This window comes from Urocitellus parryii, chromosome 11 (genome assembly GCF_045843805.1).
Source record: "Urocitellus parryii isolate mUroPar1 chromosome 11, mUroPar1.hap1, whole genome shotgun sequence".
Lineage (NCBI taxonomy): Eukaryota > Metazoa > Chordata > Mammalia > Rodentia > Sciuridae > Urocitellus > Urocitellus parryii.
The window spans coordinates 102,400,770-102,419,883 of record NC_135541.1 but is presented as its reverse complement, the minus strand read 5'-3'; the positions used below and the strand labels follow the sequence as shown (position 1 = coordinate 102,419,883).

At 35.2% G+C, this 19,114-nt stretch overlaps 1 protein-coding gene across 1 annotated transcript in view; it reads right to left on the bottom strand.

Annotated features, from left to right (window-relative positions):
- Positions 1-590: 590 nt before the first annotated feature.
- The window catches only part of Gnai3 (G protein subunit alpha i3), a 44,927-nt gene continuing 26,403 nt past the window's right edge, over positions 591-19,114 (bottom strand). The window contains exons 4-9 of the mRNA XM_026402816.2: positions 14,308-14,465; positions 12,132-12,260; positions 8,776-8,905; positions 7,914-8,067; positions 2,642-2,854; positions 591-2,550 (exon numbers count right to left, since the gene is read on the bottom strand). Of these exons, the coding sequence (XP_026258601.1) occupies positions 2,664-2,854; positions 7,914-8,067; positions 8,776-8,905; positions 12,132-12,260; positions 14,308-14,465 (762 nt within the window). The 3' untranslated portion in view covers positions 591-2,550; positions 2,642-2,663. The remainder of the gene's footprint in view (positions 2,551-2,641; positions 2,855-7,913; positions 8,068-8,775; positions 8,906-12,131; positions 12,261-14,307; positions 14,466-19,114) is intronic.

Genomic DNA, 19,114 nt, shown 5'->3' with positions numbered 1-19,114 from the left:
CCAACTTCTTAGATGGCCCAAAAGTCTGGTCACCCAAATTCAGAAACATTATCCATTACAAATCTCTAGCATTCTGGGTTGAGGAGGAGAGTAACTTTTAACTTCTCCGATTAAAAATTGCAATCTCTGTCCAGGCTAGTAGATGTGATGTTTCCCCCACATTTTTGGCTCTGTTGTAAGAAAAGATCTTTTATTTCAAAATATTAATTAGTAATTTGAATGCCTAGCTGATAAGAATCATCTTTTGAAAGTTACAAATTACTACTCTACCAGACAAAATTCAATCTTTTCAGATATGTCCAGGTGATTTTGACTCAAGTCATACTTGAAAACCGCTGGCTTAAACTGCCTCTCATCTATCCTCAAGGGATGTATATTTAGATAAGTTACTTGAGATGGTATGGTAGGAATGATCTTCAAGCAAATAGACTGTTGTCAAGACAGAAAAGTGGAGGACTATTTTTGTTAATAGAAGGACTTAAAAAAAAAAAACACAAAACACCCATCAGATAGACATTCAAATGAAAATACAAAATGCATTTCAAAGTAAAATTAAATTTGGATTATCTATTATTTTAGATTTTCAACAATACCATTCCATTAAACCCACAGTATAGAAAAACTATAAAAACAGTATTTCACTGGTACTAATTACCAAATGATCCTATATTACAGAAGAATACAGTAAGGAAAGGAAATATTTAAAACGAGTTAGACCTATCAACCCATATTTACATTAAGTCAAACACCAATTGAAGCTAATAATTTTCTTTCAGATCAAGTTTTCTACACCTAATGAAAACTGTGTTTCATAATACAGCTATACCATCTGCTTAGTTATGATTTTCCAAAAAGAATAAGAAGTTTAAAAAAAAAATTCCCACTGAAGACCCTGAACTGCTATGGCTTGCTTTTTGAAGCAGCTTTGATAACCACCAACCTTCAATGAATAAGGCCAAAGCAAAAGATGAAACAGAATCCAATTAAAAATGATTGGACCCCAAAAGGCACTGCTCAAATTACTGATTTGAAATGCTCAAAATGCATTCTCTTCATTTGCCTTTCTCAAATGGTCTGCTCAGTATTTAATGACATTTGCTGTACATTAAACAAAAAAGACTCTAGGCTAAAGTAAATATAGCTCTATGCCAGCAAAATGCAAATCTGGAGGACAGATTATGACTGCATATTACTTGTACACAGACAGGACATATAACCTTCATCCATAAAGTCAAGATTCAACAATACTATTACACCAAGGGAATAGTCTATGAAGGAACACTTCTACCTGAACCCACTCTCAGACAAAGGCGAAGCACACTCAGCACTGGTAAAAATAAACAGAAGACAATGCTTCCAGAAAAAAGACTGGTTACAAACAGGAGCAAACCTGGACTCTTTACTCACCATTTTAATACTGCTGCCAACTATAACAGATTAAAATCTGTACATATGACAAAGTGGAAAAGTCCTAAAATGCAACAGTTTGGGTAAAAGAACTTACTAAGGATCACTACATTTAACATTACTTCAGTAAAACAATGGCAAACAGGGATTTGGCACCACATTTACAAAGTAAAAGCATGCACTGTTAAGATACTTTATAGATGTCTCTCAACAAAAAAGACCACAGATGGAAAACAAGGGGCACTTTATATAAAACTCCCTATGACCGAGACAAACAAGCAAGAATATCAAAGTGGTCAATTTAGAGATATGTAGCAGCAAAGTCACTGGTTCTGTTTGGAATTTAGCAATTTATATTTTTAATTAACAGCTGCCCTGGGTGTGTCCATATCCAAGAAGCTGACTTTATCATACTACATCAGCATGTACCTAGTAATTTGGTAATTAGCATAAAACAAGGTTAACCTTCAACCACATAAGCTTAAAGAAAAAAGAGAGCTAGAATCGTATTGCAGACCTCTCCAATGTAATTACCATTTAGAAACCACCACAGTTTACTTTGAACACAAAGTATAATATTGCATTCAAAAAAGCTGTATTTATAGTCCCTATAACTGGACAGAATTTTAAGTAATTATTGATGTATATTCTGACCACACCAGGAATTAAAAACAAAGAGTTCCTATTAAGAGGAATATTTTCAAGATAATTTGGTGACATCATATGCATAGTTAAGACTGTGTTTTAATAAAGATTCTTTTGCAAATAAGGAAGTAAAATTTAGTAATGAGTTATTCTCTTGATGAAAAAAACTTCAGAAATGAATTTGTTAAGAAGGGGGAAAAAAAAGTAAGCCACATATTGAAGTTCTGGAATGCAGCACCTCAACTTCAGATCTGCCCTAAAATTTAAGATTATAAAATCCAAGTGATGTCTTGATGATGAAACCATGCTTTACAGCTGTTCCAATTCCAATGTCTGACTTGAGTATCTCATGTCAATTAAAAGTTCCCTAATACAGAAAATTGTGCTAAAGAGTGCTAAGATTCTGCATGCTTCTGCCATTCCCTGGTCCCGTCATGCTTGCAGCTGCCCCATGAGACAGCAAATGATGTCTGGTCTCAACACTCCACACTGCTGTAGCTAGAAAAGAACAACATTCTTAATTAGAAAAAGTTTACAAAGCCAAGAGATTATACTATAGCACTTTAGCAAAACTGTATGATGTTTTTACCTTTTACTAACATCCACCCTCTTCAATAAAGTCCACATTCCTTTAAGTTGTTTTTAATGATGACATCTGTAACAGCATCAAAAACAAACTGCACATTTTTGGTGTCTGTGGCACAGGTGAAGTGAGTGTAGATCTCCTTGGTATCTTTTCTTCTGTTCAGATCTTCAAACTGGCACTGGATGTAAGCAGCTGCCTCTTCATATGTATTAGAACCTAAAACAGATACTCAATATTATCAGTGCAAATTATAACAGCTGAACTCAATTAAGTCAGGCCATCCATTTCCTTATGAAAAAAGGGAACATGATGCAACAGAATTTTATATCTCTTCATTATATTCTTCATTCGTGCAATCTCCCATTGAAACTAAAATAAAATAATCACAAAGACTGAGGAAAATAACAAATTTTTCTATCCCCTTTCTTTAGATATTTCAGCTGAAAAAAATCTAGAAAGTATAAAAGTAACCAAGGGAAGTAGGAGGGTGCATTTCTAGAAAACACAATTGTTGAAAAGGTCAAAGACAGCCTGTGCTACTTGGAAAGATCTTAAAATGAACAATTCAAAAGGATAAGGCATACTTCTTTTCAAAATCATCCCACTTTTAAGAGGGCTTAGCCTCAGAGTTTTATTTTTTAATATATATTATTTTGGTTGTCCAAGGACCTTTATTTTATAATTTATTTATATGTGGTCCTGAGAATTGAACTCAGTGCATCACACATGCTAGGCAAGTGCTCTACTACTAAGCCACAACTCCAGCCCCCGGCCCCCCGTTTTTTAATATTTAATTTTTAGTTGTAGTTGTACACAAGACCTTTATTTTATTTATTTTTATGTAGTGCTGAGGATCGAACCCAGGGCCTCTGGGGTCAGGGATGTTGAGTAAATGAGTACTAGGCAAGTGCTCTACCGTTCAGCCACAATCCCAGCCTCTAGCCTCAGAATGTTAAAAGTAATAATTTAAACCACCAAAGGGATAAACCAACAGGTGCAAAAGGTAAGAGGATCCCAATTATACACATTAAAAGGTGAATTTTATAGTTTCTGAATTATATTTTAATAAAGCTGTTATTTTTAGGAGGGATCAGAAAACCACAAGTAAACCCTGTTTTCAGTAACATCTATAACTTTTTCTTTTTTTGGTATAGGGGATTAAACCCAGGGCACTTAACCTCTAAGCTACATCCCTAGGCTCTTTTTATATTTTATTTAGAGACAGGGTCTTGCTAGGTTGCTTAGTGCCTCACTAAGATGCTGAGGCTGGCTTTGAACTCAAGATACTCATGCCTCAGCCTCCCAAGCTGCTAGGATTGCAGGCATGTGCCAAAATATTTGCCTTTTACACCATTTTGTGCCCTTTATGAAGATAGTAAAAGTAGTTTTTTAAATCGAATGCAAGGTCAGGGAAACTCAAAAAAGCCATTACACACTTTTATTCCACTAAACCAGAGGATGTTTTCAATGACATCAAGCATGACCAAAAGTATCAACCACCAAGAATACAAAGAAAATTTGATAACGAAGAAGAATTTATCAAAAAAAGAAAAATTAAAGAAAATATTTAAAGAACTGAAGGAAGACAACTTTGTAAATGTCTATAGTAGGTTTCTTGAACTCTGTAGGAAACCCAGAGTAAATTAAAGGACACAAATGAGTGACAAGTAAATTATATTCGTCAAAATGGGTAACTGGTAAATCAGGACTAGGAAACCCACAGTAAATTAAAGGACGCAAATGAGTGACATGTAAATCATATTCAGTCAAAATGGATAACTGGTAAATCAGGACTATGAGAATCTTTTTTTTTCTGGTCCTAGGAATTGGACTTTGGGGCAGTTGACCACTGAGCTGAATCCCCAGCCCTTTTCTGTATTTTATTTAGAGAGAGGGTCTCACTGAGTTGCTTGGCACCTTGCTTTTTGCTGAGGCTGGCTTTGAACTCATGTTCCTTCTGCCTCAGCCTTCTGAGCCGCTGGGATTACAAGCACCACCATGCTCAGCAGAACTGTGAGAATCTTTAATGAAATCAAAGGAAATTAGGATTGTTAAATTCACAACAACAAAATGGATATGATAATGAAGGCTCTTTGCCTTGGTGAAGTCTCCCAGAGGCCCTTCATAATTAATGCTAACCCTGTTACTTCAGTATGATTTCTCTTCCCATCCTAAAAACTTGGCTCCTTTCTATAAACTCATCTAATTCTCACCTCCCTGTGTTCCTTACTCTGAACAGATGTCAATTCCTACTTTCTTGAGAAAATAGAGGCCATGAGATTTAAAGTATACCTCAACTTTTTAGCCTACCAGCTAGTTTTAAAAGTTACCAATATCTGCTCTCTGGACTTAGAGATGTCTTTCCTTCTGTCCAAAAACCAATGACTCTGCCAGGTGAGGTAACACATGCATGTAATCCTAGCAGCTCAAGAGGCTGACTCAGGAGGATCACTAGTTTAAGGCCAACCTCAGCAACTTAGTGAGGCCATAAGCAACTTTTTTTTTTTTTTAAAGAATTTTTAATATTTATTTCTTAGTTCTCGGCGGACACAACATCTTTGTTGGTATGTGGTGCTGAGGATCGAACCCGGGCCGCACGCATGCCAGGCGAGCGCGCTACCGCTTGAGCCACATCCCCAGCCCGGCCATAAGCAACTTAATGGGACTCTGTCCCAACATAAAATACAAAAAGGTCTGGGAATGTGGCTCAGTGGTTAAGCACCTATGGGTTCAATCCCCAATACCCAAACAAAAAGATTACTTACACATTTTGCTTTTTAATTATCAAGGAAAATTCACCCAACATAACAATTTTAAAGCATACAATTTCATATCATTTGATATATTCATAATGTTATACTATCATTCTTCTAATGTTTCAAAACTTGTTTTTACCTTCCAGAGAAACGCCCTGTTCCCATTAAGTAATCACTCCTCATGCTATCCATATCTCCTCCCCTGGTAAACACCTACATGCTTTCTATCTCTATGAATTTAACTATTTTAGATACTCTACATAAGAGGAATTCACATAATATGTGATCTTTTATGTTTGGCTTCTTTTACTTGGTATATTTTTGACATATATCCAAGATGGAGCAACTATCAGTACTTTGTTCCCTTCTATGGCTAAATCACATTCATTGTATGTATATGCCACAATTGTTTATCCATCCATCCTTCTTAGACTCTTTTTTTTTTTTTTTTTAAAGAGAGAGTGAGAGAGGGGAGAGAGAGAGAGAGAGAATTTTTAATATTTATTTTTTAGTTCTCGGCGGACACAACATCTTTGTTGGTATGTGGTGCTGAGGATCGAACCCGGGCCGCACGCACGCCGGGCGAGCGCGCTACCGCTGAGCCACATCTCCAGCCCCCTTCTTAGACTCTTAATTCCTTCTTTTCCCACCTAATTTCACTAATTGCACAAAGGAAATTAGGATTGTCAAATTCACAACAACAAAATGGATACACACACACATATATATCTAACCCAACTTCTTCCAAAGTTCCTAGGCCACCTAATACACATCTCCATATGGATGTTCCATAGATATTTCAAAATAACTATCCTAAATATGAATTCAGATCATAGCACATATATCCAATTGAGACAGAAATATGGGTTCCTTTAACTCTTCCCATTTCTTCACCCTTGCCATACCCTTTCCCTTTCTTATAGAAAGCACTTATAGTGTTTCAGCTAACAAGAGTTCTCTCCTGGGAATACCTGACTCTGACCTCCAAGTTTCATAGTGGTGAAGCCTTGGTAGTCATGTTTGTACCACCCACCTCCAATGACTAAGCCCATAGATTTTAGCCTGATTGAACTATGGCCAGAATTTCTATCTCAGGAATTCAAATTTAAGGCCAAGCAATCCCAACACAACCTTTCTAATGGGAGAAGAAACAAAAACTCAGGCAAGGCCATCTTTTATTGTAAAACTAAGTAAAACAAAAAGTTGATAACTAGAGAAAGGGAATAAAAAAGAGACGCAGGAAGGAAACAGATAAGGATAAAGAGTACTTCCAGCATACCTAACAGCTTTATATTTCCTAGTTCCAATTTCATTCAAAGACCTATCTATATTCTTGGCCTTGGCTTATATGAGCGATCCCTGGGTCCCCACCAAAAGTTTTTATCTACATTCTGGCAAAGTTCTTCGTAATTCAGCTCCCCTATTAGCTATATTTATTATCATTTATTGCACAGTTTTTCTAAAGCAGTATTTATGCTACCTTATGCACCCCAGTTAAAATCTTCCAACTGTTCTTCACTGTCTCTCCATTAGCTCATTCCTGACCATCTAACCACTGCTTTCCTACCACTTTAAATTCCTATAATAACACAAGGTTCCAGAACAAGTCCTGTCATTTTTGTAACCTCCATATTGTCAAATATGCTATTTCCTTTTTAAAAAATGCTTTTATTCCTGTCTGCCTGATGACTTCTAATTCATCTTCTTAACAGCTCATGCAAGTGCCATTCTTCTAAGAAAAGATTATGCTGACTCCATAGGAGGGAACCACTTTCTTTCTTTCTTTCTATTTCTATCAATGCACATTTTGCACTACAATAAAATTATGTTTCTCTTTCTAAAACCAGATTGAGTTTCTTGAACACAATGCATCTTATCTTTGTGAACATATACCAAATTTTAATATTTATCCTTGTTTACTCTCCTCAAAAAATGAGGTTAGAAAGTTAAGGTAAACATAGAAAACCTGATTATGTCAATAGTACTCAACTTAAGAGATTTTTTAAAAAATATTTTTTAGTTGTCAATGGGCCTTTATTATATTTATTTTTATGCAGTGCTGAGAATAGAACCCGGTGCCTCATATACACTAAGCAAGCACTCTACCACTGAGCCACAACCCCAGCTCCTAGGGGATCTTAATCATTGTGCTTAATGCTGATACCAATACTAGTGAATACTCTCCCTAAGGGCATATATGAAACATTTAAAACAAAAAACAGGCAGGTATGGTGGCACATGCATGTAATCCCAGCTACTTAGGAGGCTGACTCAGGAGGACTGAAAGTTCAAGACCAGCTTAGGCAATTTAGCAAGACCCTAAACAACTCAGCAAGGCCCCATCTCAAAATAAAAAACAAAGAGGGCTGGGGATGTAGTTCAGTAGTAAAGTCCCCTGGCTTCAATCCTCAGTACCACAAAAACAAATAAACACCCACAACAAAAACTGGTTGGATGAATGTCACTGAAGTATTGACCTAAGATATGTATATCCAATAAAATCTTTCATAAACCCGTACCTGTATATTCTGGATAACAGATAGTTAATGGACTCCTCTTTATTTTTTCTTCAAAAAGGTCTTTTTTGTTAAGGAAGAGAATGATTGAAGTGTCTGTAAACCATTTGTTGTTACAAATGCTGTCGAATAATTTCATGCTTTCATGCATTCGGTTCTGAAAAACAATCAAAGGTTGATAAATCAAACCAGGATGGTGATACATGCCTGTAATCCCAGCTACTGGGGATTGGCTTAAGCAGGAGGACTAAAAAGATGGGGACTGGCTTAATCAGGAGCACTGAAAGCCAAGGCCAGCCTCAATAACATAGCAAGACCCTATCCCAAAATGAGGACTGGCTCTAGCTCAGCGGTTCCTTCGACACAGAACTTACAACCAAAATGAAAAATATGAAGGGATGGGGATTTGGCTCCAGTGGTAAAAGCTCAGTGGTAAATCACCCCTGGGTTCAATTTCCAGTACCCCCAAAAGAAGAATAGGTCAGAAGCAAAAAAGAGGATTAAAAAATGGTTTAATTTAATAAAAAAACAGACCAACAGGTTTTAAAGCAGTGAAAGGGATTCATGGAAATATGTCAGGCACTAATAACAAAATTGATTCAGTCCTCATTTTTATAATTATTGGTGAGAAGAAGGACAAACCAAGAAAACCATTTATCCCTGTCCACATACTCAATGAGGGCTATTACATCTTTTTAAGAGATGTAACAATTAATTTTGAAAATCTACTCTCACTGACACACAGAAAAACTAAGGATCTTAAGTTTTGCTTTAGTGAACAAATGGATACACCCAGTTATTTTGAGAGTTATTTTCCATTTCCTGACTGCATGAGACAGGCTTTTAACCAGAAGCTTCAACATACCATCTCCTCATCCTCAGCCAGAACTAGGTCATAATCACTGAGGGCCACACAGAAGATAATTGCTGTTACCCCCTCAAAACAGTGAATCCACTTTTTTCGTTCTGATCTTTGGCCACCTACATCAAACATCCTGAGCAAGGAGAAAAAAGCACAAATTCAACAAGATCATATTTATACAACCCCTAAACTGTAATGATTAAAAATCTTTCCATTATTACATATTCAAAATCTCACTTGTAATAGAAAAGACAAACAAGGAGCAGATAAAATGTAGTCAAAATAATTATCTGTGACTAAAAGTTAAAAACAGCAAAATGAGAAAATAAAATTTAGGAATAATTTAAATTCTCATTTAGATAGATAGTTGAGGTTCTTCCCTATAAAATCTTTTATTGGACATGCCAAAAGTCAGCAGAATAAGCACAGAAATGAATTAAAGGAAAGAGAGGACAAAGAAAGGAAAAAATGAAGAGCTGAATAATACAGCTTAAGATAACAGCAATCATAATAAAACCAGTATTTATTGAGTGTTTACCATTGTGCCAGACACTACCCTAGACATCTTAAAAACATTTACTCTACTGTCCTAACATCCCAAAAGTACTATTGTTATCAACCTCATTTTACAGATGAATGAATTAAGGCATAGATATGTCATAATTTTCTCAAAAGCACACTACTATAAGGATGGGGACTGGGGATCCAGACTCAAGCACCCTAAAGAATTCTAGCATCTATACTCATCCATCCCACCACCCTGCCTCTCAGAATGATTTGTCTCTAAGTCTCTAATTTGTATTCTGCTTTCCAACATCTTCCTACTGATTCACAAGTTAGTTTTCCCTGTGTTAAGTCAAAATACTTGAGAGAAAAATTATGAAAAAATAATAATAAATTATATTTTATGGTGGGACAAAGAACCCGGTATTTTTTAAAACTCCTTAACCAGGTATTTTCCAGCTCCAAGTCTTTCTTGAACCTAATTAATAATAACATGAAGTTTCAATTATTCAACTACTTTGTTTCACCACAGATTAGTTTTAGTCCACCACTCTCTAGTAAAGTGCTGAATTTCTGTGAATAGTGTCCTCACCTATTTATTGTAATGCCAGGGTCACCTACACTCAGCAATGTCTTTTAGCTGCCACCTGGATCTGATGAGGTATGCATGTAAATAGATAAATAAAACTCTTAAAATCATGATAACAACTTTATAGGCTAAACTCTGCTATACTGGTTTATTGTATCAGATCTATAATATCTAAGGACCTAAATTTCCAGGATTATTTACCCCCCAGAGATCGAAAGATATAAGATAGAGTTGGTGTTTTCTTGATATACATTTGAAAGGGAATATTCATCTTATTTATGACCAACCCTTCTTTTGGTTGATCTTACATAGTTCTTTTGGTGGGGAAGGTACAAGGGGTTGAACTCAGGGGCACTTGGCAACTAAGCCACATGCCCAGCCCTATTTTGTATTTTATTTAGAGACAGGGTCTCACTGAGTTGCCTTGCTTTTGCTGATGCTAGCTTTGAAATCGCAATCCTCCTGCCTCAGCCTCCCAAGGTGCTGGGATTACAGGTGTGCACCATCGCACCCGGCTCTTGCACAGTTCTTTATTCAACTCTGGTCATGCATGACACCTGAAATAATGCAATAACAAGCTGGCTTTAACAAAGGGTCAGATCACAGGTTGTAGGAAGATTAACACCACATATTTCACCATGGAACTCTTTCAAGGGGAGACCAGTGCACGAATAATTCCAGTTTACTCCCGCATTTTCTTCCATAAAGTCCATAAATCTGGTAGAACACTGTGAAGTTCCAAGGTGGGCTTTTAGTACATATTAACATTTACAATATCATTCACTGACAGATCAACATTTTATAAACATTACCTCATAACTGAGAGGCAAGTAAGCAATTACACAATGCCTTGCATATGGTAGATGCTCAATAAATGTTTGAATAAATGGATAGTAGTTTTGCCTAGAGAGAAGAGGAAAAGGAAGAAATGATAGTACTTCATAACAAGATATCTCTACATGTCAATAGTAAAGTGGTGTGGCACTTTAATTCAATCTGCTACTGATCCGATAGACAGGATTTACTTAACTAAAGAACAATCTATGACATCAACAAAAGTTTCCCACACTAAACAAATAATAGTCAAAACACTTAATTATAAAAAATTGCTAATTTTATAGTACACAAAGAGACATTTCATTCCTATGGTTTCACTAGCTATTCCATGTGGGTTTTGCTGCTCTTGTTAAATAAATTCATCAGAATGATAAGTAGCCTATTCTAAAAACATTCAGCTTAACTATTAATATACTGCAGCAGGTTTTAAATCTGTTTGGTGTATTACAATTTCAAGGCCACAACTGGTACCCAATAATACATAAATATCTATGGATTTCACAAATTCTGGAAGGCAACTATTTCAAAGAAAAGAAAACTAAAAGGATCCGTGGTAGTAGTTATTTACCTTTGTACAGAATAATGCTATCCTATTCTACCTATAAGCATAAAGAAACCAAAAAGTACATCATGTATCAAAGGGGAAAAATTCACTCCTAATCTCAAAGGTCACAAAAGCAGAAAATGGGAATCAAAGAGACTGTTTTATTATTTATAAAAGACCATTAACACAGAGGCAAGCTGCGGCTTGTTTTAGAATTAATTACTAATTCTATAAGAAAATTCTTTGTTTTAGAATACTAGAATTTACTCTCTAAAACAATCCAATCACTGTTTATGTCATTATATTGCCCCCAAAGACCTATTCCCTCAAGCTCTTTTTCCTTTCTGTGCTATACTAAGAACTTAGTTGATAATTCTATGCACACATCAATCCAAGACCCATCACAATATTAGATCTATCTCCTTAAAGTAAAATGGAAACCAGTAAGAAAGGAATGACACTGTTATTTCAAATTTAATATAAAAATGGCAGAACGAAGCCACATAACTAATCAGAAAGTTACGTTCATTTAGTATTTTTATCATTCTAAAGATTCAATGTCTGTTTTCAAACTAACAAAAAGTAGCTAAAGAGAATAAAATTAAAAGTAATACAAATTGGTAATCACATGATTGATTCTATTGGTAGGTGAACTACAATTTAATTCTGAATTTAGTTTCCTCCAAATGCATCAAATATTTTATTCTACTTGGACAAAAAAAGAAATGTTTGGGCTCCCATTAGTTAAAACATTCAGATAATGGCTAATAATATGATAAGTTTCTAAACAAAGGAATATTGCCTAGACAAATCTTAGAAGCTTACTTAATGTAAGAAAGGTTAATGTTTGTGTTAGGCTTATTTAGCAAAAAGGCTAATAATTACTTGAAGTATAAATCTTTGAAGGTGAAATGTGTTTCCACAATGCCTGTGGTCTTCACTCTTGTCCGAAGAACATCTTGCTGAGTTGGAATGTAGTTGTTTTGGGATATTCTATCCAGATCATTTAGGTAACTAAAAAATAAATACATTTATTTTTACCTGATGAAGCCAATCATGTGTATAGCAAGTCAACAGACTAAATAATTCGTTGCCAAAAGTAGATTCTGAACCTGTTACTAAAGTAGCAAAACAAAATCAGATCTTCAGTATCATGGAATATTAATCAGGAAAACTATAAACCTAGCATAGGACATTTAAAGTAGGTTATGCATACACTAACAAAAGTGGTTTTAATTCTACAGAATTACACTGTGCAGGCCAATTTATAAAACAATATGACAATGTTATTCAAGAAAAATTTCTGAAGTTTACAGTAGAAAAACCAAAGTTGTCAAAAGTTGTCATTTAAGCCTAATAGGTTATTTGCATGTTTAACCTCTTGATGGAACATTAGAGAATGGCATTTGAATGATGAAAACTATAGTAAGAATGAACATTTCCTGTTTTAATTCAGGAAGCAGGATTATAAATTTGTAGGGGTTGTTTTCAAACCAAGGGCCTCCTGCATACTAGCGCTTTACCACTAGGAAAACAGCTGCTAGCCTGTTTTTGTTTTTTTTAAACTAAGTAAAAAACAAATTATATAAAAAAAAAATTTAATTTTTGTTCAATGGAATAACTAAAAGATTGCTTCAAAGCCAAATTCTCCCCAACAGCTCTGGAGGCTGAGGCAGGTGGACTGAGAGTTCAAAGCCAGGCTCAGCAAAAGAGAAGCACTCAGCAACTCAGTCAGACCCTGTCTCTAAATAAAATAGGGCTGGAGATGTGGCTCAGTGGCTGAGTGCTCCTTAGTTCAATCCCAGTGGTGGTAGTGGGCAGGGGGACACAAAGCCAAATTCTCCACCGATTTCCAAGCTGAAAAACTGAAGAACACATGGCACCAATATAACTGAATCATTAAAGATCTTCTATGTAACCAAATATTACCATTAATGTTAAGGAGTCAAGCTTAGATGAACAATTATGGAGGGAAAAACCCAACTTTGTAAATCACATGTAGTTTGAGGATCCAGAGCTTACTGAATCTATGATAGAAAAAAGCAATTAAAATCTACCCCTATGTCAAGATCATTGTACTGTCATGTGTAACTAATTAAAACAAATTAAAAAAAAGAAAAAAAAATCTATCCCTGATGACCATGGGAGAATTATTTAAATTAATATCTCCAACTAAAAAATGTTATTAAAAGTTGGGCAAGAATCCTGAAATATTTCCAAAGTCATAAGCAAGCTTCTCAAACATCATTTAATTTTTTATAACAATATATGATAAAATAAGAATGTGGAAAATAGGAAAATATAATAATGGAGGAATTACCTAATGTTTAAATGCTTTTATCTAGTACAGAGAAGGACACAGATATCAAGTACTCAACAAGTTCCCCCAAAAAGTTTAATGAAAAAAACCAATAACTACAGATCTTAAAACAAATGTGTACAGGGTCAAAATGGAATGACATATAATAGGCAACCTAAGTATTAATTACCAATTTTCTAAAACTAATATTAAGAAAATTTCCTTAACAAAAAAAGGCTTCAAACTTCATTTTATGACTCAATGTTCTCTTTCTATAATAAAGTCTATTATTGTAATCTGGCAAAACATTTGTAAGTGGTGACTAGTACCAGAGAAATCATAGCATGCAGCCCATACACAGACAACTGGCTGCATGAAAAGGAGTGTCACAATTCTAATTTACCCCTCTAGCTGCTATCAGTGCCAAGCCCTTATGCACAGGGAACTTACTAGATAGAGCTGGAAGAGATCCAGGCTCAGCTACACTGGATGTCTCTCCTTTGCTTGCTTGTTATAAATATACCATGAAGCTAATTTTGTGGTGCTAAATCTCCCATTTATATTCTATGAGGGAACTCTTTTCTCCAAATCATATAAATGACCAAGTCCTCTATAATCCTAAATTGAGATCATCTTTAATAAAGGATCCTATAAACTTCTAGAGTTTCTATTACTTAAACATTTCCTTAGAGATGGGCACTGAACTTTCTCTAGGGCCATGATGTTTGTTCTGTTATGGTTTCGTAAAGCAAAATTACTTACTATGAAGCAGAATCATTAAGCTGGTACTCCCTGGACCTGCTGAAGCACGCTTGTACCCCACCATCTCGCCATAACCGTTTAATCACTCCTGCTAATTCTGAAGTCATTACTCCTTCTTCAGCACTGCCAGCTAAAACAAATAATTGCCGAGCATCATCCTGAAGAAAGCAGGTAAGAGAGAGAGATGATTCTCCATTCTTTAAAACTTGATTATTGTCTCATTAAACACATACACACACACAGAGTCATACTTTAGAGGTGTTACAAAGACCTTTTCTAGCAAGGCACCATGGAAGAATTTATAATTAATTCTTTGTCCAGAACTGAGCTGAGGAATGATTTTATTGCTCACCATACCACCCTTCTCAGAAAAATAACCATTTTGGTTACTCATGATTACTGAAAGAAAATGGCATGCCCATTCTATTAAGGGAAGCCTACAATTAAAAATAGAAATGAAAAGACTAACACATTGGGGCTGGAATTGTACACCACTCTGTGGTACAGTGCTCACCTAGCATGCATGAGGCACTGGGTTTGACACTTAGCACCACATAAAAATAAAATAAAGATATTGTGTCCACCTAAAACTAAAAAATAAAATATTTTTTTAAAAAAGACTAGCACATTAAGAGGTTAAGTTTAATAAGTTCTTAGTCAAACTAAGAAAAAAGAGAAAAAGTTCAAATTAATAAAATTAGAGATGAATAAGGAGAAATCACCACAGGCATCACAGATATCCAGTAGATTAGGGACTACCATGAAAACATATTCTAATTTTGGAAAACCTAGAAGAAAAGGATATTTCTAGACAAACATAATCTGCCAAAACTGAATCAAGAGGATACAGAAAACCTAAACAGACCAATAACTTGTAATGAGATAGAAGCAGTAATAAAAAGCTTTCCAAAAAAAAAAAAAAAGCCCTAAACCAGATGGATTCTCAGCAAAATTCTCCCAAACCTTTAAAGAACTAATACCTATACTCCTCAGATTATTCCATGAAATAGAAAGGGATAGAACATTTCCATATTCATTCTATAAAGCCAGTATCATATTATACCAAACCAGATAAAGACACATCAAGGAAAGAAAACTACACACCAATATCTCTGATGAACTTGATTCAAAAATACTTAACATTAGCAAATTGTGCTCAACAACATAAGAATATCGTATATCACAACCAACTTGTTCTTATTCCAGAGATGCAAGGATGGTTTAAGGGGCTGGGGATGTGGCTCAAGCGGTAGCGCGCTCGCCTGGCATGCATGCGGCCCGGGTTCGATCCTCAGCACCACATACCAACAAAGATGTTGTGTCTGCCGATAACTAAAAAATAAATATTAAAAATTCTCTTTCTCTCTCTCCTCTCTCACTCTCTCTTAAAAAAAAAAGGATGGTTTAATATACAAGGATCAATAAATGTAATTTATCACATAAAAAGAAGTAAGGTCATAAATCACTTAGCTCAATAAAGGCAGGGAAAGCTTGAAAAATTCAGCACCCAATCCTGAGGAAAAACACTGAAGAAACTAGGGATAGAAGGAACCTAACTCAACACCATAAAGCTAACCTCACAATAAATGGGGAAAAAGAAAGCATTTCCTTTAAAATCTGGAACAAGGCAAGGATGTCTATCCTCACCACTCCTATTTAATATAGTGCTAAAAATTCTATCCAGAGCAACTAGGCAAAAGAAGGAAATAAAGGGGATAAAAAATATGAAAGGAAGAAATCAAATCATCACTGTTTTCAAAAGATATGATCCTATACCTAGAAGATCTAAAAAAAACTCTACCAAAAGACTGCTAAAGCTAATAAAAAAATTTGGCAAAGTAGCAGATTACAAAATCAACACATAAAAATAAATAGCTTTCCTGTATAGCAACAATAAATCTGCTAAGAAAGAAATCAAGAAAACAATTCCATTCAAAATAGTCTTGGGGGGAGGGAGGACCTAGGAATAAATCTAACCAAGCAAGTGAAAGATCTCTAAAATGAAAACTATAGAACACACTGAAGAACAAAATTGAAGAAGACCTCAGATGATAGAAAGACCTCTCATGTTCATGGATAGGCTAAATTAATATTGTTAAAATGACCATACTACTAAAAGTAATATACAGATTCAATGCAATCCCAATCAAAATAGCAATGACATTCTTCACAGAACTAGGAAAAAAAATCCTAAAATTCATTTGGGAGAATAAAAGACTCAGAATAGTCAAAGCAATTCTAAGCAAAAAAAAGCAATGCTGGAAGTTTCACAATACCTGACTTCAAATTATACTAACAGAACTATAGCAACAAAAACTGCATGGTGCTAGCATAAAACCAGAATGAGACTTGACCTTTATCTTTCACCCTCCACAAAACATCAACTCAAATGAACCAAAGAGTTATGAATTAGAACAGAAACTATGCAACTCCTAGAAGAAAATATAGAGTCAACACTCCAGCATATATAGGCACAGGCAACTATTTTCTCAGTAGAACTGCTGAAGTTCAGGAAATAATGCCAAGAGTTAATAAGTGGAATAGCACCATATTAAAAAGCTTCTGCACAGCAAAAGAAATGATTAGGAATGTGAAAAGAGAGCACCCACAGGATGGGGAAAAATCATTGTTAGCTACTCTTCTGACAGAGGGTTGCTATTTAGAATATATAAAGAAAAAATAAATTTAAAAAAAGAATAAATAGGGCTGGGGATGTGGCTCAAGCGGTAGTGCGCTCCCCTGGCATGCGTGCGGCCCGGGTTCGATCCTCAGCACCACATACAAAACAAAGATGTTGTGTCTGCCGAAAACTAAAAAATAAATATTAAAATTCTCTCTCTCTTAAAAAAAATCATAAGTAAAATAATGATAACAATATTAAAAAAAGATTAAATAACCCAATTAATAAATGGGCAATTAATTAAACAGACACTTCTCAAAAGAAGAAATACAAATGGCCAACAAATATATCAAAAAGTTTAACATCATTAGCAATTAGAGAAATGCAAATCAAAACTAAACTGAGATCCACTTATACCTGCAAATGTCATAATTTTATTCTCTATTATTGCTGAGTAGGATTCCATTGTGTATATATACCACAGTTTCTTTGTCCATTTATCTATTAGAGAGCATCTAGGTTGCTTCCACAGTTTAGCTATTGTGAACTGAGCTGCTATGAACATTGATGCAGCTGCATTATGGAGTTGGAAAATATCATGCTAGGTAAAATAAGCCAATCCCCAAAAAACTAAAGGCTGAATGTTCTCTCTGATAAATGGATGCTGATCCATACTGGAGACGTGGGAGGCACGGGAAAAATTAAAGAACTTTGTGCAAAGGGGAGGGAGGGTAGGGAGGGTGCATGGAGGTAGGAAAGATGGTGGAATGAAACGGACATCATCACCCTAGGTACATGTATGATTGCATATATGGTGTGACGCTAGATTGTATACAACCATAGAAATGTAAAGTTGTGCTTCAATTGTGTACAATAAATCAAAAATGCATTCTGCTGTCATATATACCTAATGAAAATAAATAAATTTTTAAAAAACTACACTGAGATTTCATCTCACAACAATAAGAATGACAGTTATCAAGAATACAAATAATAATACACGCTAGAGAGGATGGAAAAAAATACTTTTACACTGTTGGTGGCATTGGAACTTAGTACAACCACTATGGAAATCAGTATGGAGGTTCCTTAAAAGACTAGACCTGGAACCACCATAGGACCCAGCTAAGCCATTCCTTGGTATTTACCCTAAAGAATTAAAGTCATCATATTCAGTGATACATGCACATCCATATTTACAGTAGCAGAATTCACAACAACCAAACTACAGAAACAGCGTTAAGTATCCATCAATGGATGAATGGATAAAGAAAAAGTAGTATATATACACAATGGAGTTTTATTCAGCCACAAAGAAATAAAATAATGTCACCTACAGGAAAATGGATGGAACTAGAGATCATCTTGTTAAGCAAAATAAGTCAAACTCAGAAGGTCAAGGGTCATGTTTTCTCTCATATGTGAAAGCTAGAAAAAAGGAAAAGAAAGGTGAGGGGGGTCTCATGAAAATCAAAGGGAGGTCAGTAGATAGATAGAAGGGGGGGGGAGAAAGCTGGGGAGCCATACTGACCAAATTATATTGTTATATTGTATGCATGTATAAATATGTAACAACAAATCCCATAATTATGTAAAGGTACAATTCACCAATAAAAAAATGAGTGGGGGGGGCTAAAGTTTTTAACTTGCTACAGGGAATAAAATAATCAAACTTAAAGAAAAAATTATTTTCTTCTTCCCTTTTAGTCCAGACAACAGACAGGCAGAGGAAATTGAGGCATTTAAAAAGCCTAGAAGAATAGAGGGAAGAATAAACCCCTCAGGGAAAAAATTTTAAAATCCATAGATTTCCCCCACAAAATAACAATGCCCTAAGAGAAGGGAACAAAAAAAGATGTGAACAAAATGTCATGAGTCACACACAGTGTTTTAAATGAATCATAGCTTTTAAGCAAAAATATGTGAGAGGTATAGATTTCAGAAAAGAGCTATGGGAATTAAGTTTTACTTCATTCTATCTATCCCTCCTTATAAGTTTAAAAATAAAAAGGCTCTTACAGAATTATTTTTCTACCCAAACCTAGTGTCTACCTCAAGATAAATAGAGAAATGCAGATATTAAAAATATTTACATACAGGGGCTGGGGATGTGGCTCAAGCGGTAATGCACTCGCCTGGCATGTGCGGGACGCTGGGTTCAATCCTCAGCACCGCATAAAAATAAAA